At 37.2% G+C, this 27,466-nt stretch overlaps 1 protein-coding gene across 1 annotated transcript; it reads left to right on the top strand.

The window, feature by feature from the left end:
- LOC306864044 (serine/threonine-protein phosphatase 2A catalytic subunit beta isoform) lies at window positions 1-26,956 on the top strand. Its single transcript, XM_079407738.1, has 7 exons — window positions 1-413; window positions 15,357-15,566; window positions 15,647-15,820; window positions 15,972-16,061; window positions 22,784-22,945; window positions 23,034-23,152; window positions 26,220-26,956. The coding sequence occupies exons 1-7, from the start codon at window positions 312-314 to the stop codon at window positions 26,290-26,292; spliced, it is 930 nt and encodes a 309-aa protein (XP_079263864.1). The 5' UTR covers window positions 1-311; the 3' UTR covers window positions 26,293-26,956.
- Window positions 26,957-27,466: the final 510 nt, after the last annotated feature.

The raw sequence follows: 27,466 nt of genomic DNA, 5'->3' as shown, positions 1-27,466 counted from the left end.
GTGCCGTTCCGATGACGTCACGGGCGGCGAGAGCAGCGGCCATTACACAGCAGCGCGTTCATGAGGAAGGTCGGAAGCGCGAGGAGTCAACGGAAAATCCACCGACGACAGACCGCGGAGACCGTCAAAAGACATCTATCGGTCACCACCAAGTGTAGATGAAAACCACCCGTGACACGGCGTTTCGTGTTTAATGAGCTGATATCCGAGTTTAACGGCGGTCTTCGGTGGTTGTGTTTCGCGTCGGCCCAGCGCAGCGCTCGTTTAATTACCGGAGACTCGGCGAGAATTACCGCAGGATCGCGCCGGTGATGGAGGATAAAACATTCACCAAAGAATTAGACCAATGGGTCGAACAGCTGAACGAGTGCAAACAGCTGAGCGAGAACCAAGTGAGAACACTCTGCGAGAAGGTAACTGTTAAAGAAAATAATAAAACAGTTCGCATTTATATATGTCTTATATTTAAGCAAAACATTCTACCACTGTCTGTCCATTTCATGATTTCCATCTGTTATAGTTATTATAGCATCATTTGACTGTATTAACACCACAGCCAGCACACGTCAGAGTGTTAGTGTCCATTATTGTTGTCAATATATATTACATGCCATATAATAGACAGGTTAGAGTTGAGGCTGTATTTATTTGTACCTAATTCCTCAGTATCTGTAATTTGTTGCATAGATTTGTTATTTACAGTCTGTAGACTTGAAATTGAGTGACTGTGGTTAAATAGTAACCTCCAGCAACTTCTCTCTATTTACTGACCTCACTAGATGACAAAACAGCTGTCTGATTTAATCAGATATAGACCCAAATGAATGAGTCTTCAACAGAGCTCTTGGCAAGATCCAAAAATACGATTTATATAACTTAAGGGATAATAAACTTTCATTAATAATAAATCGAAGAAGTGAAAAGTGCAATCTTTAAGTCAACATAAGGATTATTGTTGTCACGGTAACACAATTTCAGAATTCGGTACCAATACCAGTGAAAATCCATGGTTCTGGGTGCCAATTTCGGGAAGGATACATTCCTGTATTCCCATGGCTGATAAAATGCAATCAATATAGCATAGTTCTCTTTGGATGAAATTAAATGTAGGAAGGCTTTATCAGGAGTGTTTCACTGTGTCTAAAGTGAAGATGGTTTTCGTTTAGGCATTAAGACATGAGAGGCAGAACTATGTTGTGAATTAGCAGGGCACAGCAAGTAACTGTAGTCTATAGTGTGGTATCGAAAGCCTTGTTGCTTTTATAAATGTTATTTGCATATTAAAAATTGATGTCACATCTAATCCTGACATAACAGACCGTTGCCATTTAACAAAAATAATAATTTGTTGTAGGGATGCAACAATACATTTAGCCCACGGTTCAATACATACATCATCTTTTTGACCACGGTTTCCGGTTCGGTTCTGATGGTGTGTTTCAAATTAACAACAAAAAGCTACTGTAAACCTCTGTACTCTGGAAATAGCATGAGTTATCATATGTCTACTTAAAATTTCTTTTGAGAGAGGTATTATTTTTCTGATTTGTACACAAAATAGGATGGATTGGCCATTTAGCGCTATAAACACATGTAATGTGTGTTTCATTCATACTGGTGCCCTCGTGCAGAAAATCCACATATGCTTCACAGAAGTAATAGAACTGATTAGGTTCCAGGAAATCCCTAACATCCTATCCTGTAACTGAATAAAAAGAAGATATAACGTTAAACACTTGCCTGTGACAATATATGGTTTATATGGTTCTTCAAGCCATTTCAAGTATTTTCATTATGATTAAGTATGTTTGTAATAATAAATTATTATTACAGTGTAGACTATATTGTCTGCCTCATTCCGTGATAAGAATCCACTAGGGATGTCACGATACCAAAAATCTAGTAGTCAGTACCGATACCACTAAAAGTACACGATACTCGAGACCAAGTCGATACCACGGGAAAATAATAGCAATAATACTTTAACATTAACTCTTTTATTTAAAATGACAAAACCACAACATTAGTGGCACTTGGCCTTCAGATAAGACACACACACTCGCGCGCGCACTATTATGGCAAAAATCTCGATTATTTTGGTCAATATTGTAATTAAATTTATTTAACACAATTATGAGTGGGCCATATGACCAAAACTTTATATGGGTGATTTATTTAAAGATAGTGATATAAAATATATATATCTCCTGCAAATAAGGCTGCTATGACATCTACATTGTAGAGACCAGTGAAATTTCACAATTCTCAATACCACAGCAGAGTAGTAACAAACAAACAAAAGTACAATAGACAAATACAATAGAATATTAAGATACAAATGAAACAAACTGGGCTTTAAATGTTTTATGCAAGTCTCAAGCAGTTAACAGCCTACTACAGAAATGAATAATCGAGTATAAAATAAAACCGCATCTTTCACTGGAAGAATTAAACTTTCTTTGTTTCTTATTAAAGCTACAAAAGTTATTCACTCAAGAGCAGTGTGTGATTTGTAAATTTGATTTTGTTGTTTGATTAATATTAAGCACACAGTCGCAGCAGGAAAATTAGCCTGCTGTCACTTTAAGAAGCTGCACGGATCCAATTTACTGTTACATGTGTATTTTCATTCTCAACTCTTTGCGTTCATTTATTACATGACCGATGAAGGTTTACATGAATAATCACTAAGCGTTGCATTTTTTGACCATTTAGGCGCGCACCTTGAGCTAAAAGATGACTTTACATGTCCATGTTCTGCTCCGTCTCTGAACGCATCACAGAAATCCTCCTGAGGAACAGCGAAGTTCTCTTTCACGCTTTTAAAAACACACATAAATCTAATATACTTCAATAAATCAAGCACGGCCCATTTTGCAAAAGTCACGTTACATGATTTTACTGATTTGCATGTGAAATTGGGCTTTTATGGAGGAACGAAAGCGCAGCCCTGCAAAGGGGGCAGAATGGTACGCAATAATCATTTTATCTCGATTATTGTATTTTCATAATCGTTGGATGCCGAAATCGATCAAATTTTAAGTGAAGTGACATACGGCCAAGTATGGTGACCCATACTCTGAATTCGTACTCTGCATTTAACCCATCCAAAGTGCACACACACAGCGATGAACACACACACCGTGAACACACACCCGGAGCAGTAGGCAGCCATTTATGCTGCGGCCCCCGGGGAGCAGTTGGGGGTTCGGTGCCTTGCTCAAGGGCACCTCAGTCGTGGTATTGAGGGTGGAGAGAGTGCTGGACATTCTCTCCCCCCACCTACAATTCCTGCCGGCATGAGACTCGAACCCGCAAGAGAGTCTGACTCTCTAACCATTAGGCCACGACTTCCCCCAATTAGGCTAATTCCACAGCCCTACATCTGAATGCAAGCATAGTTTAAATTCACTGACATACTGGCTGGCCGGAAATATTTTTTTTAAACCATTAACATAAACAACAATTATTAAACCAGTAATATTATCCATTAAGGATAATCTGGGGAAGGATACACAACGAATGAACAAGCTGTAAGCTGTCACAGTCAGAAACTATGTGTGAGTGTGATCATGCACAGCGCTCGTGCTTTCAGAGCTGCGCGCTCTCATTTAAATCTCACACAACCATATTCATAATATATCATCGCCATCTTCCACGTAGGGCTCGGCGATATGGCCAAAAAAATTATCACGGTAATTAAAAATTTTAAAATTTTTATTTATTCTTACAGTAGCCTTATGAAATGTGTTTTCCCCCTCAGAAATTCTGTGTTGTGTATTTAAATTTTACTGGATATCAGATGAAGGCATAAAACAATTTTAATTAATTTATATTTGAATTAATGAAAATTAAACATTTACATTTTTGGCAAATGAAGGGGATTTACTATTGAAATTAAAATATTTTGTGATTATTTCTTTAAAAAAAAATTAACAGTAGTAGTATTATGTACATTCTACTAAATAATAGTAATATAGCCTATTTCTGTCTTTAATAGGCTAAGTTAAACCGAACGTTTATTTTAACGGGTTGCCGTGAATACTTTTAAAGTTCTGTGTGTGTATGATATGACACTAGTTTTACTCAAATTAAATGGTAAAATGCTCGTAAAGTGCCTTTCAGATCAGTTCTGGAGATATTGTTGATGTATTTATGTCCTCATTGAGACGGCAGACGCTGAAATCACCGCGAGCGCCACATTAGTAAACACAACCGCACGTGCAGCACATTCACACAGAGACGCACAGAACATGCACAGGCACAGGATTCATATTTAAATCCACTTTTGCGGCTTAATATTTACAGATACTAGTCCATATCGCTATTTGATTTAAGTGTAATGACCTACTTTTGATTAATTCATCCAAACTTTGACAAATTACGTGACATTCAGCGTTAAACTGTAAATTCCGTTTTTATGACTGGATTCCGTGGCGTTCTCTGCATCGCGGAGATCATAGATCCCTACAGATAGCGCTCCTGCTGTGTTCTTTAACAACCAGAGCAGTCATCTTTCTATTCACTTCACTTTTGCTATTTAACCAGAGCGAAGGAGTCGAGTGCGGTCACGTGTGGTGCTTGTCCACGCACCTTTGGAGAGAAGTGAAAGTGACAGCTCGGCTAGTATCGGTGTATCGATACTTCGGGAAATTAATATTGGTACCGTTCAGATATTTCAGTATCGATATTTATCGAAATATCGCTATTTTTGACAACACTAATGCAGAGGTAAATTTTTGTTCATTATCAAAATCAGTAACATCTGTAAAAATTGTAGCAACCTCAGTTTTATATGGCTAAATTTATTCTGACCAAGTGTTTTTTTTTTTTTTTTTTTTTTTTTTTTTTAAGCATTGGTCTCCCATAGTAGCTTACATTTTTAAATAATGACCAACAGTTAAAACCACACATATAACACATCAATACCATGGTAAAAAATATAACTATGGTTTTTAGGTAGCCTATTTGTATGAAAAACAGTAGTCTAAAAACATTCAGTATAAATGCACACATGCTATAGCTTAATCACAAATACATACACTATAAATTAATTATATACCATTACTCCTGTAATAAAATTCAATGTGAATATCCCACATTTCTGCCACAATACCATGGTGCAGTGAGTGTTACTACTACAGTAAATCCATGGTAAATGATGGCAAAGTGTAGATCGAAAAGCCTTCTGACTGTCTCGTTCGTTGCACACACACAGTGTTTCTCCTGTTTGGCTTTAAACTAACATTAGTTTAAATCACAGAGTCATTTGTGTTCATTGCTGTGCTTCACACTGGATCTCACAGCGCTTCTTGATGCTCGCGTGACCGTCTCATCAGCAAGTAAACGCATCTGCTCCAGTGAAGCTTGCGCTTTTTTTCTACTTAACCTTTTGAGGACCAACTGAAACACTTCCAGGCGTATGCTCTGCCTGCCCCCCTCAGTTCTGGAAGAATTGCAGCCTCGCTAGTCGCTACCTTCGATACCATCGAAAAAAAGCTACTGAAGAAAAACAAGTACCAGCAGGTAATGGTTGACCGATTGACCGGCCGTTTTTTGGCATTTTTTAATTAATCGGCATTGGCCGATTGTGCTGCAAATTCGGCCGATTAATATAGAGGCACGTCTGCAAGCAACCGCTGCCTCATGCGGCAAGCAGATTGCCATTCCACTGGCACAACCGATAACCTTGTGATGTCCTCCTCTGCCTGCTAACTTTTTGAAGAGAGAACTACCTGGTAACTCCCCAAGAAAATGGTAAGACTTAAGTTCTTATCCTTCATCTTATCCTTTGTTCTTAATCTAGCCTTGTGTTTCATTGGTTAAATATGACGCTACTTTTGGAGAGAGAATGAGAATAACATTTGGAAAAAGAATGTGAGTAACGTTTTGGAACGGTATAGTTAACAAGCCTTCAATGAGCTCTAGTTTAGGCTAACGTTGCATTTAAGCACGGGTACCAAAACCTTGTAATGAGCCGAGCGGCTAAATTATTATTGTAGCCTGCATACATAGATAAGCTCCGGCGTTATCAATTCTGTTTCTGTACTGGAGAATTTCTCTCCCTCTGAGGCTGCGTGTGAGACGGAGCCACTCATACTCTACAGCCATGCGGTGTTCATTGAAAGACTCTTAATTCACTCTTAATTGAAAGAATTTGTTGTGGAGTGAGGGGAACTAAAATAACCTAGCTATGTTTACAGTGTTTATTATAATGTTTGTAAACATTTCGCGTCGGTATTAGGCCTATTTCTGAATGAAATAATAAAATGCGACTTATACGCAACTTCTCTCTCTCTCTCTAAAAAACGCAACCCTAACCCTTTTTAAATATTTTGATAAATTACTGAAAAAAAAATTACTTTATAAACTGTTTAACTGATTGTATTAATCGGTCAAAATTCTTACAGTCGGTTTGGTTAACGGTTAACCGGTTAAAATGAACATCCCTATGAAAGCAGTGGCGAGTTCCCAAAGAACTGCGACACGGTGTCACATAGAGCTCTCAACTCCGCGCTGTCAGTATTTTTGAATGGGTATAAGTAGAGAGCATTTGTAATTCACATAAGCATACAACATTAGTGAATATTACAAAAGACAAGCAAATATGGAATTTAACCCAATAAAAAAAGTTCAGACTCAGAACAAGTGTTCAAGTGAAGTTTAGGTGTTGTATATAGTTTTGTTCACTTCAGACCAAAAATTAAGAAATACTGCTGGGTGCTATTGTGTAACACTACTCTTGTTTATTTTATTTATTATATTATTTAATTTATGTACGTTTTTGTTCACCAAAAAAAAAAAAAATTTTCCTAGATTTTTGATTAACTGTTGTTTATTTATTATTTAATGTATACATTATTTTTTTATTTAAATTATACAAGTGCACTGATTGGAGAGGCTTGTTTTGTTTAATAAATGTTTAATATAAGCAATTTTATGTATCACTTTACTTATTGTTTGACTTAGATTTTATGAGATGAAGGGGAAAAAAGAAAGAGAGAAAATTGGCTCAAGAAATCGGCATCATATATCGGCCATTGGCTGCCCTGATTTCTAAATATCGGTATCGGCCAGAGAAAAACCCATATCGGTTGACCTCTACCGGCAGGATTAAAAAAATGTTATACCGACTTGACATCCCTAGAAGCCACATTAGATCACAAAAGGAAGTTATTTCAAATACTAAACTGCTGTTGTGAAGTAAAAAACGAGTTATAGCGTTCTCTATTGTTGGACAACAGGTTTAGAAACACTTCTCATAGCAAGTCATTAAAAGGGAAGAGGCGGTTAAGCGGGGAGGCGTTTCCTCATCTCAGCACATGAACTCACGGGCACACACACACAGACAATTCTATGAGGAATAAAACAAATGGAAAATTATTCAAATGCAAAACCGAAAAACTGCAATTCACAAGCACGTATAGAACCGCGGATGTCATACCGAGCGGTTCGATATTACAGGTCCTTCTCAAAAAATTAGCATATTGTGATAAAGTTAATTATTTTCTGTAATGTACTGATAAACATTAGACTTTCATATATTTTAGATTCATTACAACACAACTGAAGTAGTTCAAGCCTTTTATTGTTTTAATATTGATGATTTTGGCATACAGCTCATGAAAACCCAAAATTCCTATCTCAAAAAATTAGCATATTTCATCCGACCAATAAAAGAATGGCCATTATGTTCATTTATGCACTCAATACTTGGTCGGGAATCCTTTTGCAGAAATGACTGCTTCAATGCGGCGTGGCATGGAGGCAATCAGCCTGTGGCACTGCTGAGGTGTTATGGAGGCCCAGGATGCTTCGATAGCGGCCTTAAGCTCATCCAGAGTGTTGGGTCTTGCGTCTCTCAACTTTCTCTTCACAATATCCCACAGATTCTCTATGGGGTTCAGGTCAGGAGAGTTGGCAGGCCAATTGAGCACAGTAATACCATGGTCAGTAAACCATTTACCAGTGGTTTTGGCACTGTGAGCAGGTGCCAGGTCGTGCTGAAAAATGAAATCTTCGTCTCCATAAAGCTTTTCAGCAGATGGAAGCATGAAGTGCTCCAAAATCTCCTGATAGCTAGCTGCATTGACCCTGCCCTTTGTTGGAAACTTTTTCCTTCGTCAAAGCAGAGACCAGGAGACTTTGGGATAAGTTACTCTTTATTGAGAACTCGCTGTAGTCGCTGTAGTCATCCAAGTCTGACTCAAACAGTATACATTGTATTTTATATACATTTCGAGGGGGAGGGATACAGAGGTGGAGACAATCTAAACAAAGCATGCAAATACAGTACAGGAATCGGCCCATTACCAGAATTTCCCTAGCCCTGACATCATCAGCATAACAGTGTGATTCAAATGCATAGGTGCTAATCCAATCAGCCTGACAGTATCACCCAAATGGTCAGGAAGTGCCTAAAGACAAAAGGTTAATGTCTCAGGCACCTGGGCTGCCTGACTTCATCTTAGAATGTCATCATCTTTACCTCAAAATGTAAAACACACTGTTTCAGTTTATATACTATTACATTGGAACCTAGATTTATCATTTTAGAAATTTGTAATCCAACACCTTGATAAAACACAGTGGACCAACACCAGCATCACTGACTGTGGGTACTTGACACTGGACTTCAGGCATTTTGGCATTTCCCTCTCCCCAGTCTTCCTCCAGACTCTGGCACCTTGATTTCCGAATGACATGCAAAATTTGCTTTCATCCGAAAAAAGTAGGGCTGCAACTAACGATTATTTTGATAATCGATTAGTTGGCCGATTATTCTTTCGATTAATCGGATTAAAAAATATTGACCAAAAAACACTATTCCACATTCTGCCCAATGTTCTACAAACAAACGTGACAACTGAATGCTATGAAAACATACAGTGCTTAATTTATTAGACCACTTATCATAATAAAGAGAAAACATATTTTAGAAATTTGTCAAAAATTTGTTTAAATTTAAAAATGTTATTGTCATTTATTGGACATAATAATAAAAAATGGCCTCATAACAGCTTGCATTCTTGCTGGTATTGTTTATGTACTTTTTGACTGCAATTGGGTATCGCGAAAAAAAAAATACTCAAATAAAAAATACAAAAAAAAATAAGTGCTCTGGTTTTCTTTCATAGATAACAGCAATAATGATATTATAGCATTAAAAATAGCCTACTACTGTTACTAAAGAGCTTACACATATTGGAGTACTAACCAGTACAGAAAGCCGAAAAATGATTTTGGTTATCACCAATACTGTTACTTTAGAGCAGCAGTGGCACAAACCTTACATAAACACATTGTTAAAAAACTTACATAAATTTGTTAAGCATTGTAAAAATTTAATATAGTTTAAACCTCTATTAAAAATTAAAATAATAAAGATAATAATAAAGACGAATAAAAACACAAACTCAGTGTTAACCAACAGGTAAGAGTAATGTTCTGCAGGAACTACTTTGATCACAGTCACCTCGTCATTTCTTTATCCTGTAAAAGGCCGTTATGGAGCGTCTCATGTTTATATTCAGACAGACAATTACACGCTGCTATCCCTTTAAAGTTCCTACTCTCATAAAATATTTTAATTTATTTTAAACCTTAAATTAACTTTCAACAACAGATAATTCAGCACAGTGGATATGTTTGCGCTGAAAAGCCTATTAATTGTCTCCCTCTCTACTGTGTTCTGTCCGTCTGACGCGCGCGCCCGCGCTCATTCGGTATTTTAAACTTAACACAGACTGTCAGGACGGACCTTTATGCAAAAATGGAAATGCTCGCGTGAATTTGTGGCATTTATAGATAAGGATATGACCGTAAACTGAACGTTTTTGCGCTGAGGACGCACACGCATCTGTCAAAGCGCCTGACAGGGCAAGCCATTACTCTTATGCATTAACTTAAAGCTTAAAATAAAGAATTATCATGTTTTGGGCAGCTTGGATCACGTGCTTCTCCGGCAGAATCTCATTCTGTTTCCTCCACTATTTTTAGATGCATTTTGTCCATAGAAATGCATTATTCAGTGCCGTAATTTGACTAACCAGCTGAAGTTGGACGTACACTGTGGGCAGACCCGATTAATCGATAATGAGAATCGTTGCCGATGATTTTCATAATCGATAATAATCGATTTTATCGATTAGTTGTTGCAGCCCTAGAAAAAAGTACTTTGGACCACTGAGCAACAGTCCAGTGCTGCTTCTCTGTAGCCCAGGTCAGGCGCTTCTGCCGCTGTTTCTGGTTCAAAAGTGGCTTGACCTGGGGAATGCGGCACCTGTAGCCCATTTCCTGCACACGCCTGTACACGGTGGCTCTGGATGTTTCTACTCCAGACTCAGTCCACTGCTTCCGCAGGTCCCCCAAGGTCTGGAATCGGTCCTTCTCCACAATCTTCCTCAGGGTCCGGTCACCTCTTCTCGTTGTGCTGCGTTTTCTGCCACACTTTTTCCTTCCCACAGACTTCCCACTGAGGTGCCTTGATACAGCACTCTGGGAACAGCCTATTCGTTCAGAAATTTCTTTCTGTGTCTTACCCTCTTGCTTGAGGGTGTCAATGATGGCCTTCTGGACAGCAGTCAGGTCGGCAGTCTTACCCATGATTGCGGTTTTGAGTAATGAACCAGGCTGGGAGTTTTTAAAAGCCTCAGGAATCTTTTGCAGGTGTTTAGAGTTAATTAGTTGATTCAGATGATTAGGTTAATAGCTCGTTTAGAGAACCTTTTCATGATATGCTAATTTTTTGAGATGGGAATTTTGGGTTTTCATGAGCTGTATGCCAAAATCATCAATATTAAAACAATAAAAGGCTTGAACTACTTCAGTTGTGTTGTAATGAATCTAAAATATATGAAAGTCTAATGTTTATCAGTACATTACAGAAAATAATTAACTTTATCACAATATGCTAATTTTTTGAGAAGGACCTGTATATTGAGAAGTGTGACATCCCTAATTTGTTGTGATGAACCAAAACTGTGTTGACCTCATGATCACTCTGCTTTCTTGACAGTGACTTGACTCAGTTTTTTGTGTGTATTGAACTGTTGTTTAGAGCAATACCACACTCACCACTGTGCGATATTGCTTAATCTAGAGGTGTTTCTCATAACTTTCACAACTTGTCATGCTGACGTTTGAAATTTTACCCATATAGCACTTCAGAAAGAGCAGAGAGACGTGCTTTTTTTTTTTTTCTTTGAGTTGGCCAGCAAGTCTTCAAATAACAAAACATAAAGCCTTTTGTTTTGAGTTTGCTGTTTTGTTAATTTTTATTTTTTATTTTGGTTGTACTTTTTATGTAGTGGTCAAAGGTGTCTTTTTGACAAGTATACACATGGAGCAAAAATGTAAAAATAGCCCCCCACCCCTAAATACTGAGTACTCGAGTAGACTGTGTGACCGCGATGCCCGTCCCTAATATGTACTTGATCTGTACTGGCCTAAATTTGTGTGTTCCTGCACACAATCATGCATTGTTAAAAAGGGGTAAAAGTAAAACAGTGTTTCCTACTGTGCTAAATGGAAATAGAACCAGATGTCTCCATGGAAACACACTCATACTGTCTCCATACTGATGTGGGTTGTTCTCTCAGCAGATATTGATTTGATTTCACAGCGATACAGAGTGCACAGACATGCATGTCTGTCTGATAAGCGCTCTGGTTTCTTTTAATATTTTGTTTAAAACCTGCTTCTGTTATTCTGAGCATTTTCAGCGTGTTCTAGCTTTAGTAGCTCATCTTATCAGCCTTTTCTGATGTAAGTTTGAGTGGTGCTTGCCTCGTCTCTTAGTAAAGCACACCTCTCTTCTACATTGGGTGTACTGTTTGTACTTGCTTGATCAAACGCCACTAATAAAGTGTGAAAATGGTCTAAAGCAAACTTGGTGCTTCAGTTGTGTGGAACAAGGCTGGATGTGTGCAGCTCATTCGTACAAAAAACAACCTGGGTGTACAATGCATTGCTGTAGAAACTAACTAGCTAGTTTTCTGAACATGGTCGTACCTTTGTTGTTTGAACCACATTGGTTCAGCAATACCTTGATAATGATTATCACGATATAATTTTCCTTGATAAAACAATATCAACAGTTCGATATAATGTTTATTAGGGGTGTGCACGAATAGTCAAATATTCAGTCTAATTATTCGAACAATAAAAACACTATTTGAATTTTACTATAATTTGCTGGCCGTAAATGCAGGGAATCCATGATCCCAAGCAGTTATAACTACATGCACTGGGAGGTGCTGTGGAGCGTGTTAACAAGTTGATGGTATTTGATCACAGAATGTCGTCATCTGCCTTGCGAAGTTTGGATTTACTTTGATCTAAACGGTCTTACAAAATGATCTGACAAAATGCAATTACTACTTATCAAATCAAATGAATTAGTGAAACTAAACTAAACCGATTTATCATAATATCACCACCACAATGAGAAATCACATGAAATCCAAACACAGTGGACTGAGGAAAGACAGCTGTCTATCACTGCATTCACGACTGCAGGTGAGCGCAGCTGTACTCCGACTGAGCCGAGAAGAGATCGCATCTGATAGTGAAATGATCTTCAGACATATATAAAGTTTCCTCGAGGGAGAGTGGTTTAACACAAATCGCTAAGAAACTGTTAGCACACATTATCTTTGTCAGCACGTTTTTATTGTTATCAGACTGAGGAACAAGCTTTCACCCGAGCATGTGGATATTATTGTTTCTCTCAGAATTAATACGTGAAACAATGTAAACACAATAAATATAGGCTGACTCGAGTATGTAGCCTACGTTCTGTCCTGTAATTGGCACAGTCTGCTTGATTTTTTTCCATTTGCACTGCTTGATCGTGAATGCTTTTTTTTTTATGTATTTTTTTTTCACATGTTTTCAACCAAAATAAAACCTTGCGATATAACGTAATGTTGTTGTAGAACATTGCTGTGTAATGGCTAATCATACGCTTTTTCAGAAATCGTGACAATAACTTGATAATTAAAAATAATGTCTGTCTCATTAAACCTCATTTAAATAAACAAATATTTGAATATTAGTTTTTAATGAGCCCAAATATTCGAATGCTAAATTTTTGGAAAATGCCCATCCCTAATGTTTATGCACCAAAAGCGGAATGAAACAGCGCGATTCATTTGAAGTGTGCCACATGGGCCGCTTGTCCACTCGGACCAAAGTTCAAATTTTATTACATTATAAATGTAGACATGTATTTAAAGGAATAATGAATATAATTACAGTATTTTTGTGATTAAGCTATACCGTTTGTGCATATATCCTAAATGTATTTAGACAACAATTTTTATACAAATATCTAGAAACCATATAGTTATATTTTAGCATGGTATTGAGGTGCTATATGTGTGGTTCTAACTGGTTATCATAATCTAAATGTATGCTACTATGGAAGATCAAAAATAAAAATAAAACCTCAGTCAGAATAATTAAATTTCACCATTATATAAAGATGAGGTTGCAGAACATGCAGAAACCAAGAAATCTTTCTATTAAGATATTTATTTTAAGGAAAATTAACGGTTTCTAGAACTTTCACTTTGGAGCAAAAATCTGGCTTTAAACTTGAAGAAAAAAAGATTTGACATTTATCGTGATAATTATCAATATCAACTAGGGCTGCCCCCAAATAGTCGACTAAACGTTAGTCGATATGAAGAGGGCTTGGTCGAATACATTTTCATTAGTCGGTTAGTCGCAAAAAAAAAATCACGTGAAATTACACATTCAGGGGCTGCGCAGTTGGTGTATGACATCAAAGCAACGAGAGATCAACGCGATCTCGTGCCTCGCGGTATACCAAAGCGCACTTGTGGGAGAGGTGTCTGGCTGATGCTAATAATTATGTCAGGAAAAAGAACGAATTGTGGACAAGCTGGTGTTCCTCTCACATAATATGAAAAAAAATAAAATCGAATTGAAAGCTTAGGTAAGAATGCTTAATTTCCTTTCAGTAGTGTTTCTGTTTGCTATCCGTTAGGCTATAAAAAAAATAAAAAAAAACGGGTATTTTTATAACGGGTAGGCTATACAAATAAATAAATACATATTTTTATTTATTCGTTTTTATATAATGCAGAAGTTGTTTTTTATTCTGTTAGAAAAATTTGTCTGATGTTTGCAATTTGTTGTTTCAGGTCAAGACTCATCCGTCGTCTTAATGACAGTTTGCGGCTTTGCTCTGATATTTTTATTAGTGTATATTAGTGTTCTTTAAATTATTTGTTCCACATTTTGTCTTAAATATAGTTGTTCTAAACAATTTAATCATACTTAGGCTGTTAATTTGTTTGCCCTCTTTTTTATTCTAAGTTTTGGCGTTGTGCGATGTGCCATGTGCATTTATTAAATTGTTCGTTTTTGTTAATTTTCCTTTTGAACAATCTAAAAATTATATAAATTTTCCACTGTATTTTTATACCAAACAGCGTTTTTGCTACAGTATTTGTTTTGTTTTTTTTTGCCTTGTTTTGTACTAGGCCTAAGTTACTAATAAGTTTATTTGATTTATTTTAAAGAACGAATTTTAGTTTATTTTATTCAAAACTGTTTTTTTTGTGTTTGTTTGACATGTAACTGTTACAGTTTGTATTTTTGATAATAAATTATTAAAATGCACAGGCAGTCTGATTGCTGTTTTTATGTTATAATTAGCCTATAACATTCCGGCCACTGATTTTTGTGTCCGTAAGCGCTGTATACTTTAAACGCTTTACTATTCTGTTTTAAGCGCTTAATTTTCATTTTGAACGCGCTAATATCATGCTTTAGCATTTTCTGTCATATGGAAGTGTTAAACTTCAACTTGGACTGTACCTTTCCTTGTATATACGCAAGTTATTATATTAATATCATAAATGAACGATTATTCGACTAATCGCTAAAATGCAGGAGTGTTAGTCGACTAGGAATATCTTTAGTCGGGGGCAGCCCTAATATCAACTGATATGAAAAAAATTGCTAAATTATCATTTGTTTAGCCATATCACCCAGTCCTACCTTTAGGCTATGTTTGCAGTTTATTCAGACAGTTTGCATCTCTGCATGTTATACTAACAAGAAACTTTGCATCTAATCTCAGGTCAAGGACCTGAGAAGTTTGCGAAGCTGTTTGCTGATAAATGTTCACTGGAACTATGGTTAAGAGAAATGCAAAGTTATTGAACTGTGTTGGTAATGATGGAACTTTCAACCATGATTGGCTAACGATGCTTTTAGGAAACACGCCCCTGATTGGGCTTTCGAAACGTTCCTGTCAGATATTTTTCTGCTTTCAAACCTTCACCTCTGCCTTATGCACTGTCCTGTTCTTACACCCGCAGGCTAAAGAGATTCTCACTAAAGAGTCCAATGTGCAGGAGGTACGCTGCCCCGTCACAGTGTGTGGAGATGTGCACGGCCAGTTTCATGACCTAATGGAGCTCTTCAGAATCGGAGGGAAGTCACCTGACACTAATTACCTGTTTATGGGCGACTATGTAGACAGAGGATATTACTCGGTGGAAACGGTCTCGCTTCTTGTTGCACTAAAGGTATGCTTACTAAATTTACTACAGTGGTCTTGCAAACTTTTCAGACATTTTGACAGTTCATTTGTCTACTTCGTTTGTAGGTTCGCTATCCAGAACGCATCACGATATTGCGGGGAAACCACGAGAGCAGACAGATCACACAGGTTTACGGCTTCTATGACGAGTGCTTGAGGAAATACGGCAACGCAAACGTCTGGAAATATTTCACAGACCTCTTTGACTACCTGCCCCTCACAGCTCTGGTGGATGGGCAGGTGAGGAATACTCCTCTTCTGGGAAATGCATAAGAATAATACCAGAGGAGTTTTAACTTCTCTCACAAATGTCAAGTTATTATCAACAGAGCCAGCCTTAGAATCCTCTGACAGCTGCTGTTAATAACTCATAAAACTCTCTGTGTGTCAGATCTTCTGTCTGCATGGTGGCCTCTCTCCATCCATAGACACGCTGGATCACATTCGTGCGCTGGATCGTCTGCAGGAGGTGCCACATGAGGTCAGTACAGCTACAGATCGCATCCACGCTACTAGCAGTGTCTAGTGGCTTAAAGAAAAATTAAATGTGTGTGAAAAATTTGTATTCGAATATTACTGAGTAAATCCAAATCTAGTTGTGAGTTTTTTAGAAAGAATATCTTAAATATTTACATTGTCATTTAGCAGGCACTTATATCCAAAGTGACTTAACAAATGAGGACTATAGAAGCAATCAAAACCAACAAAAGAGCAATGATATGCAAGTGCTGTGAAAAGTCTGTTAGCCTAACGCAGTACACGTAGTAAGTTTTTTTTTTAAATTTTTTTTTTATAATAAATAAAAAGAAACAAGCAGATAGAATAGGGAACGCTAGTGTTAGAGGGTCAAATGTTTTTTTAATAAAAAAGAAAAATAGAATTAGAATGAACAACTTATTTAGTTTTAAATTTGAGTAACTAAACCTAGCTCTTGCCATGAACATAGCCATAGAAGCTGACATGATGTTAAAAAAGGAAAGAAAAAAATATAATTAATACTATTTTAAAAATAAATTTTTACAGTGAAATGTTACAGTATTTTTATAGTAATTATAATAATATATAATTTTTATTATTAAATAGACTTTGTGTCAGAGAAACAAGTGCGCAGCCATTTTTAGAAGCTTTTCTTTGAATTTCTGTTTTTTGTGGTAGCTCTATTGCATCTCTGTTGAAGAGTAATTAGCTGCTGAAGTGGATTTATGTACTGTGGAGTTAACGAACATTAGCATTGTAATGTTCGAAGTGGATGGCATAACAAGTGTCAGTAGCCTGGGACAATTTTAAAATGTGTTTAATTCATAAATTCGTACAACCTTACCTTCAAGCTGCAGAAAGACAAGCCAAAGAATGCAGCGCTGAAAGGGGCGGAGCTATATTAGGTCTATAGATATACTGATGTATAATCATAAACTTTTGGCCAAATTGTGCAGCTCTACAAAAAGCACAGCAAACCTGGAGTTTTTCAATAGCATTTTTTTCATAGAAAAACACAATTAGATATTTTTTCTTTAAATCAACTTTTTTTTAATGGTGCTTTATACAGTACAGATTGTTTAAAGCAGCTTCACAGTATTAAACAGGAAAGTAACAGAATAAGTGATGCAAACTTCAAAAATAAGGCAAATCCAAATTCTGCTGTAAAGCAGCTCTAACAAGACAATAGTGTCATTATTCAGCTCCAGTCACGTCAGTGTTGGTTCGGTTCAGTTCAGTAGCTGGGTAAAGTTCATTCATTATGAAAGCAGTTCAGTTCAGCTATGAGCAGCTCTACTGAAGAGAGTAGTGTTGTTATTCAGCTGGAGTCAGTTCAATGTTTTCCCCAAATCGTGCAGCCCTAGATTGATGTGTCTGATCTGACCCATTGCAGAGATCAAAAGCACTTTACTGGATCCGATGAAATCTTTCCAGAAGGGTTTCCCGCTGTTGTGAGGCAGGGGAGGTTTGCAAGAGTTTTAATCTGAGGGGATGCAAAACCAACACCAAAACTTGAAATTTGATTCAACAATGTAGTGGTCAGTGACACCTATCTAGTACATGTTTGCATAAGAAACAAAACGTGTTTAGTGTGAATGGCTGTTTAATAACATTAACATAAATCTATTCTAGATTTAGAATTTTCATGGCTGATTCTGATATTATTTTACAAGCAAATGGGCCGATTCTGATACACATTGCTGATTTAAAAAGCAAGAGACAAAACTGAATGAAAATACATGAACAGGATGTTTAGTAGCTCTTATGGTGTGTTCACACCGGACGCGACTTGCGCAAATAAATCGCGCTGTTCGCGCATAGTTGGACGCGTGAACATTTTGGGTTTATTCGCTTCATTCGCGCGTGAAATTCACTGCACAACAGACGCGAATTCGCGTCATGGGCGGGGCTTCTGCCAGGGGGCACAATGACTGCCACAGAGAGCATATGTATAGAATTTGGCAAATAAAATCAGCCCTTTATGTGCTATGGAAACACTGGACGCATGTATTTCAGCCGAGAATGTAGTTGTTTAAAACTCAAATCTGCGGTTTATTTATAAAAACAGCCCCTATTTGAAAATGTGCTTCGCCGATTTCGGAGCCGTGAGCTCCAGGCGATCACTGGGCGCTCGTGCTCATGTATCCCGAAGAGAGGAGCATAACCTCGGCTAGTTCTTCTGACATTTGCCGCTGGCTCTGATGTCTCTGTAGTGGATAAACATAAGATATAATTTGTTTTGGGTAAATCTAACAGGTAATCTTTGGTCTATAGTACAGCTCCAGATACAGCTACGATGATTTCTGCCTCACTCGTAATCACGTCACTACTAGAGCAAGCTCCTGATTGGTTAGCGTGGCGCGAATATCCGCCAAAGTTCAGATTTTTGAACTTGCGCGATTCGCGGTCAAACGCTCGAAACGCTCAATTCGCGCCGCGTCATTCGCGCCTTTGCATTGACTTAACATGTAAATCACTCGCGCTTAACGCTTCATTCGCGTCTGGTGTGAACGCACCATAAGGGTCCATCGCCGATAGAATCACAATGAGGCGGCATTGTGATTCCACGGGACCCCCCCCCCCCCCCCCCCCCCCCCCCCCCCGCAGTCCGCCGCATCCCGGTACCGTGTTTGGAAAGAAAATGTTGTGTAGCCTACTACGGGTCCCCAAAAGGGAATAAATGCGTGATGGGAGGAAAATATATATTTCAGTAGCCTAATTTCTCTTGCTGTTATATCATTGGTTAATTATAATGTATATAGCCTAAATTGTGGGCATCAGGGAGCCGTTATTATGCCTGGCACTGAAACTGCTTTTTACGCAATCGCTTTTTAGTTTCACTTCACTTTTGAGATTCATGATCGCACGTACTGTTTATACTCTGGAGCGGCAGTACTTAGCACACATTTTACAAGATCAGATGTTTGTCAGTTGTGCTCGGGATCTGCAAATCATTTGCCATCGTCTCAAGCTGGTTGTACTCTGGATGAGAAGCTCAGCATCGCGTCGCGCTTACATTGTTTTGAATCGTTGCTAGGCGCCGCGAACAGACGCCGAATGGCACCGCCAGTGTGTGTACGCTCATAGAAAATGTGTTTGAATTTAAAAGATGTGGCGCGACGCGGCTCTTCACATCCAGTGTGCGACCAGTGAAATTTTATGTACTGTAACCGTTGGCAATCGTTATTTGTTTTCCTTGCCGTTCTGAATACAGATTTATGCTTTGAGCAACCCCCGCCCCACTATGTCATCGTCCATTGCGATGTTTCATGCAGACATCATCCGATGCCGATCTTGTAGACATCGCCCAACCTTAGTAGCTTTATTATAGACTGAACTATCTATAGCCATTTAAAAAAAATTTAGCCAACCATTATTTGTTTACTTATTGTTTTAATTAAAATTTTAAATGTATAAATGTATTTATTTCTATTTTATATTGTTGAAATGTCTAACAATAATAGTATTATGTAATTAGGTATTTTATGATATTTTTAGTTATTTTCTTTTATTTTTAGTTTTAGTTTTATTGCATTTAAGTCGAGGTCTTCACTGAGGATATGTCCCCGGGGCACATCCAGGTGTCCCGGCCTCCGCCGACGATCAGGCAGACATCATCTCCCGGCGCCAATCCACCATCTGATCCGGACATGGACTGAGAAACAGAATAAGAAAGAAACAGAAAAATATTAGCGTAGATGCCATTCTTTTTACGATGTAACGAGTACATCGTGTGTTATGGGGAGTGTTCCCGGTTCCGGATTATCTAATTAATGCAGCCTAACAATCCTTTAATGGATTTGAATAATAGAAGTGTATTAGTGTGTTATGTGTAAACCAGGTTAAAGAAATGTGTCTTTAATCTAGATTTAAATTGACAGAATGCATCTGCCTCCCAAACAGCGTTAGATGGATTGTTCCAGAGCTTGGGCACTAAATAGGAAAAGGATCTGCCGCCCGCAGTCGATATTGATATTCTAGGTATTATCAAATGGCCAGAGTTTTGAGAACGCAGCAGACGTGGAGGACTATAATGTGATAAGAGCTCGCTCAGGTACTGAGGAGCTAAGCCATTCATGGCTTTATAAGTAGTTAACAAGACTTTAAAATCTATACTAGTTCTAGTAAAATCTGTTCTAGTAAGAACTCTAGCTGCTGCATTTTGGACCAGCTGTAGTTTGTTGATCAAGCGTGCAGAACAACCACCCAATAAAGCATTACAATAGTCTAACCCTGAGGTCATGAACGCATGAATTAGCATTTCTGCATTTGACGTTGAGAGCATAGGTCGCAATTTAGATATGTTTTTGAGATGGAAAAACACAGTTTTACAGATGCTAGAAACATAGCTTTCAAATGAAAGATTGCTATCAAACAGCACATCTAGGTTCCTAACTGATGACGAAGAATCGACAGAGCAGCCGTCAAGTGTTAGATAGTGTTCTAGGTTATTACATGTGGGGTTTTTAGGTCCGATAATTAACACTTCTGTTTTTTCAGAATTTATCAGTAAGAAATTACTCATCATCCAGTTTTTTATATCGACTATGCATTCCGTTAGTTTCTCAATTTGGTGTGTTTCACCGGGCCTCGAAGAAATATAGAGCTGAGTATCATCAGCATAACAGTGAAAGCAACACCATGTCTCCTGATAATATCTCTCAAGGGTAATATGTAAAGCGTGAACAGTAACGGCCCTAGTACTGAACCTTGAGGTACTCCATACTGCACTTGTGATCAATATGACACCTCTTCATTCACTGCTACGAATTGATGACGGTCTGATAAGTACGATTTGAACCATGCTAAGGCACTTCCACTAATGCCAACAAAGTTTTCTAGTCTATTCAAAAGAATGTTGTGGTCGATAGTGTTGAAAGCACTGTTAAGATCCAGTAGCACTAATAAAGAGATACAACCACGATCAGATGATAGAAGCAGGTCATTTGTAACTCTAATGAGAGCAGTCTCAGTACTATGATATGGTCTAAATCCTGACTGGAATTCCTCACAGATAACATTTTTCTCTAAGAAGGAATATAATTGTGAGGATACTACCTTTTCTAGTATCTTTGCCAGAAAAGGGAGATTTGAGATTTTTTAGGAGCGCTTGTGCTCCTAATTTAAAATATTTAGGATCATGGTCAAAAATTTAGGAGCACCTTCAAATCAATAATCAAAAATTAATCTTCCCATTACGAGGTGATATTTGACTCCTTAAAGTGATTTACAGGGAATTTTATTTTTACCTTTGTAATGGCATCTTTTATGTCAAATTCAAAAATATATATTTATAAGCTTTTTATCATTTCTAATTAAAACAACAGATTAAAAACAAGTAGAATAAGAAGTATAAAAGATACCAATCAAATTAAATCAGTATTTAAGGAATAAATTTGTACTAAAGAGGTGGCACAGAAGAATACACAAGTGTCTTGTAGGTGTATTTTCAGATGTTTAATGAGGCTCAGAGGTTGCATAAGTGCAGTTAAATTCATAAATTCATGTTGAGGTTAATGTTTTAAATATACAATTTTGAAATTAGAAATATTAAATGATTTAAATAACAGAAAAGATACTTTACAAATTAAACTAAAACTGCCGGTAGGTGGCGGTATGTCACTGATTTTATCACTGAATCATTCATTTAATTGATTTGTTCGACCTGCTGATTCATTCAGGAATGAAGTACGTGACTGTCTTTTATGAATGGTTAATTAAATCGTTGACTTACTAGATTAATTTAAAAACGCAGTTCATTCATAAACGAAACACCGCTGTGTTTGAATGGAGATGTGCAGCGGCTTGGCTGGGACTTTGTTTGAAACAATTTTGTTGATGAAATGGAGCAAAATAAGGCAATAGTGTTGTAGTCAAGACAATATAAGTAACTTAATATTAACTTCTTGTTTAGTGAACTGTTGTATTAAATCAATATCACATTTGCAAACTCCCTTAATTATTAAAAGCTGTCACTCATCTTAGTTCATCGCGATATCACAAAAACTCCATTATAATCAACGAAGCTCCTTACACTGCACAATGAATCTCTTATTTTACACTGTCTACAATTTTTTATTTTTTTTTTACAATGAGAGAATACGTCTGCGTTACATTACTCAACGTTGCAAAAACACGCAAGTACATTAGAAACCTTTAAAGCTCCCTCAGCTCAAACACAAAATATGCTGATCTGGTCAGTCGCACAGGTGCTCCTAAATATTTTTTCATAGTCGCACGCAGTAGTTTTCAGTCGCAAATGGTCGCACTGTAGAGCCCTGATGTCCAATCAAATCATACCATTTTGCGAACCCGTTTGGCTAATTTACTGGATTAAAAAAATATGCAAAATGCTCTAAATTAATTGACGAATGGCATTGCAAGTTCTGATTTTAAACCAGCTTTCAGAAATACGGGAAATGTTATACTAAATTTCTGAAGTGGCTTATGGCATGCAGAGCCACTGCTGAGGATTCGTGCCCATGGTTCGTTCACCATGACCTGCAGTGCATTATGGGCTTTCGTTTGTGCTTATCAAGATCAGATTCATGGGTTTTAAGCCGAACTTTGTGTCTTCAACTTTTATTAGCTCTTTAGATGAAATAACCAAGATAAAAGCTATGCTTGTAAATGTTGAGTATTTAAAGTGTGTTTAAGATATGTGGCATCTATATGAAATACTTGTCTGGTTTATGGAGAACGGCTGCACATCTGTGTGTGTTTCAGGGACCCATGTGTGATCTGCTGTGGTCAGACCCTGATGATCGCGGTGGCTGGGGAATCTCTCCACGTGGAGCTGGTTACACGTTTGGACAGGACATTTCTGAGACCTTCAACCACGCTAACGGCCTCACGCTGGTGTCCCGCGCTCATCAGCTGGTCATGGAGGTGAGATCCACAGTCCAGCTCTTCAGAGCCCTTCAGTGGGATGAAGATCATAATCAGATCAAATAAAACAAAATTTTTCCCCCTCCAGGGATACAACTGGTGTCATGATAGGAACGTTGTCACTATCTTCAGTGCGCCAAACTACTGCTATCGCTGTGGAAATCAGGCAGCCATTATGGAACTGGACGATACTCTTAAATACTCGTTGTAAGTTGTGCATCTTATGATAATCTTTTAAATATGTACTGTCATATAAAATGTGATTTCAACTACAGGTGCATCTCAAAAAATTAGAATATTGTGAAAGTTTTTGTTTTAATTTTGATTATTAGAGCTCACAATTCATGAAAGTGAAAAATCCAGTATCTCAAAATATTAGAATCAATCAAAGAAATAAAATAAGATAAATCAAAAAAAAGGATTAGCAAAACAGAAAATTTGAAGTTATGTAAAGGTATATTTAAAAGTATGTTCATTTATGCACTCAGTACTTGGTCGGGGCTCCTTTAGCACAAACTCCAGCATCAGTGAGGTGTGACATGGAAGCGATCAGCCTGTGGCACTGCTGAGGCACTATTGAGTCTTCAGCTCGTCTGTATTGTTGGATCAACTGTTTCTCATGAAAATGTCCCATAGATTCCATATGGGGTTCAGGTCAGGCATGTTGGCTGGCCAATCAAGCACAGTAATATCATGGCCAGCAAATCACTTGGAAGTGGTTTTGGCAGTGTGTGCAGGTGCTAAAGTGCTGCTGGAAAAGGAAATCAGCATCTCCATAAAGCTTGTCAGCAGATGGAAGCATAAAGTGCCCCTAAATCTCCTGGTAGACAGCTGCATTGACTCTGGACTTGATAAAACACAATGGACCGACACCAGCAGACGTCACGGCACCCCAAATCCTCACTGACTGTGGAAACTTCACACTAGACTTCAAGCAGCTTGGGTTCTGTGCCTCTCCAGTCTTCCTCCAGACTCCAGACCTTGATTTCCAAATGAAATGCAAAATTTACTTTTATCTGAAAACAGGACTTTGGACCACTGAGCAACAGTCCAGTTCTTTTTTTCCTTAGCCCTGGTAAGATGCTTCTGACGTTGTTTCGGTTTCAGAAGTGGCTTTTTTCTGAAGACGTCTGAGCGTGGTGACTCTTGTTGCTGTGACTCCAGCTTCAGTCCACTCCTTGTGAAGCTCTCCCAAGTGTTTGAATCAGCTTTTCTTGACAGTATTCTCAAGCTTGCGGTCATCCCTGTTGCTTGTGCACCTTTTCCTATCCAATTTCTTCCTTCCAGTCAACATTGCATTTAATATGCTTTGATACAGCACTCTGTGAACAGCCACCCCTTTCAGTAATGACCCTCTGTGACTTGCCCTCTTTGTGGAGGACGTCAATGATTGTCTTTTGGACCGTTGCCAAGTCAGCAGTCTTCTCCATTATTGTGGTTTCAAAAAACAAGAGAGACCCCAAATTTATGCTGTAGGGATGGTCATTTATTGAAACTCAAATGTAAATATTCTAATATTTTGAGATACTGGATTTTTGACTTTCATGAGCTGTAAGCTCTAATCATCAAAATTAAAACACAAAACTTTTGAAATGTTTCACTTTATATGTAATAAATCTAGAATATATGACATTTTCACTTTTTGAAAAAAGTTACTTTTTCACGATATTCAAATTTTTTGAGATGCACCTGTACATTTTAGTTTTAGTTACTTTTTCTTATTTGTAAGTCGCTTTGGACAAAAGTGTCTGCTAAATGACAAAAGTAAGTAAAGTAAAAGTAAGTACATGTCTGAATTATATTTCAGACGGCTCACTTCAAGAATACAAATGAAGCTTACTTTTTATTTATTAAAATATTTTTTTTAGTCTAAGAATGAATGAATGAATGGATGCATTTATATAGCGCTTTGTGTATTGCTGTACAGCTACAGCAATACACAAAGCGCTATATAAATGCATCCATTCATTCATTCATTCATTCTTAGACTAAAAAAAATATTTTTGCAATTACCAACCCCACAATATTTTATTCCTGTTATGCAAACAGTCTTTAATTTTAAAGTGAAGTGTGTAGTTGCCCACAAAATGCCACTTGCAAGACGTTTTTCTGAACAATCCCATGAGTGTTCACAATGAAATGTTTTCACAGCACTTGTGTTGGACACTTCAGTAGGGCCCTGTGAAATCCATTTTATTTTTTCCCAAATTCAGTTTTATTTTTTTCCAAATTCTGTTTTTATTTCTGTTTACGTTTTTCATTTTTATTTCTGTTTACGTTTTTCAAGACTGTTTTAATGGTTAAATTAAATTGTATTCATCAAAAAGCATGTCTACTTAATTGAAATCATGTAACTTATAATATTAAACAGCAATTTACTAAACGTTGAACAAAAATTAAATTTCTAAGGCCCTATAAAACGTTTTATTTTTCTCAAATTCAATTTTATTTTTACCAAATCCATTAATTTTCTAGATTCTATTTTAATGAAATATTAATTTCAAATAAGTAACGTTTTATTCAATATTAATAATAAAAAGCAAAAAAGTTATTTTTTTTTATTATTTTTTTTCAGAAATACTGTGTGTATTTACATTTTTCTGGTGAATAATTTTCCTGCTAAATATTCCTTTAAAAATAATGTTTTAATAATACTTTTCTTAGTAGTACTACAGTAATATGTCTGTCAAGTTTTTTTTAAATTAAACCAAACTTTTATTTTGACTGGTTCCTGTGAAGACGAAACTGCATATCTGCGCCATTCATTCACACAGAGACACGCGTAACATGCAGGATTCATATTTAAATAGTATACACAGACACTAGTCTATATCGTGTTTTGATTTAAGTGTGCTGACCTGCTTTAGGCACATCCATCCAAAATCTGTCAAATTCTGTGATTTTTCCACTTTAAACAGTAAATTGTTTTTATGGTTGGATTTCATAAGGCCTTACTTCAGGAAGATCGACCTATAAATGTCTCGCTGCATTTTAAACATGGATAGGAGAGAGAATAAATGATTTACAGTAATAAAACTAATGACAGTGGTAATAAAAAATTAAATAAAAACTCCAGACAGATATGAGAACTGTGGGGTAAAATGTGCTTAATTGCTATTAAAATGTCTAAGTGCAAAAATTCTGAATAATCCTAAAATGATGCTTCATTGTCATGCCTTCTGGAAAATATATTTTCTTTCTTATTGAAGTTTTGGAGTGAAAGTCATTTGAACAGTGAGCTGTGCATTTAAGCGGCTTTTCTTCTTTTCCCCAGCCTTCAGTTTGATCCAGCTCCTCGACGTGGAGAGCCTCACGTCACCCGCCGCACCCCCGACTACTTCCTATAAGCGAGCACTGGCCTGCCACGAAAAAGCCCTGAAGCAAGCGGAAGATGATGACAAATCCAAACGTGTATACATCTGTTCATCCATTGTGTATATAAAATGGGGGAATTATTCTGACACAACACTAACACGGACCAAAATGTGCCATACAAGCATTTAATGCCCAAATCCGATCGCTCTGTCTCAGTACTGCTACAAAGTGTCTCGTTTTAGCCTATAGTGCAAATTGCCTGCTGTATTCAATGAATAGAGATGTTCCCTTCGTTCTTCAATTGTAAATTACTCTTGAGTAAAAAAAACAAATGTAAGTGACTAGCTTTCTCTCTCACAGTATCACTGGATAAAAAACAAATCCTTTAAGTTGGCAATGCCAGGCATGTGAAAAACTGTAACATTTTATACAAGTACACAAGCTGACATCCTTTCCTTATCCTCACAAAAAAAAAAAATGCAATTGGGAAGGAATGTTGAAACCGAAGGACGTGCCTTCCGTTCTGGGAGTGTACACACACGTGTATATGGACTTTTAACTGACTGTCCCTCTTTGTCTAATCTTACCATTTTCTTTTGTGTTTACCTGTCTTCTCTGTATTTGTCAATAAGTGATAGCCTCTTCTTTGGTGTATTTGAACTAATAAACTACTTTTAATCGCAATCTACTCCAAAACTACAACACACTAGTTGTGCTTTTGTTTGAAATTGATGGTTCATGTTATCTATCATATCAGCATATCATAAATAATGTAGAGTTGCGTTTTATTTTTCTGTTTTCCGTTAAGAATTGACTAGATCATTAAAAAATGGTGCCTTCTGCTGATACAAGTTGTAACTACAATCTCTGGCTGCAAGGAGCTTCTTCATTCACAGACGGTCCTAAATATCTGTATTCTGAGGGGAAAAAACAATTCATTACTTTGCAGTTAAGTGTTTTACCAGTGGCTGATTTCTTGGTTAAGGGGGCTCTTGTTCCAGATGCTAATGTTAATTAGTGCTTTATACAAATACAGATTGTCGAAGTAGCTTTTCAGTGTTAAACAGGAAAATAAAAAGAGGACAGTACTAACCAGTCAATTGTTCAGATCATTGTTGATTCAGTTCAGTTTAATAACTGAAGTTCAATTATGAAATGTTTAATTCATCTACTATAAAGCACCTATGTAGAACAGTGATGCATCGT

Source organism: Barbus barbus (assembly GCF_936440315.1).
Source record: "Barbus barbus genome assembly, chromosome: 45".
Lineage (NCBI taxonomy): Eukaryota > Metazoa > Chordata > Actinopteri > Cypriniformes > Cyprinidae > Barbus > Barbus barbus.
The sequence above is the reverse complement of the archived record's forward strand: the minus strand, read 5'-3'. Positions and strand labels throughout refer to the sequence as shown.

Coding starts and splice junctions, on each gene's coding strand:
- LOC306864044 (XM_079407738.1), top strand. CDS start 312: ATGGAGGATAAAACATTCACCAAAGAATTAGACCAATGGGTCGAACAG. Junction 15,567..15,646: donor CGCTTCTTGTTGCACTAAAG/GTATGCTTACTA, acceptor CTTCGTTTGTAG/GTTCGCTATCCAGAACGCAT. Junction 22,946..23,033: donor CTCATCAGCTGGTCATGGAG/GTGAGATCCACA, acceptor TTCCCCCTCCAG/GGATACAACTGGTGTCATGA.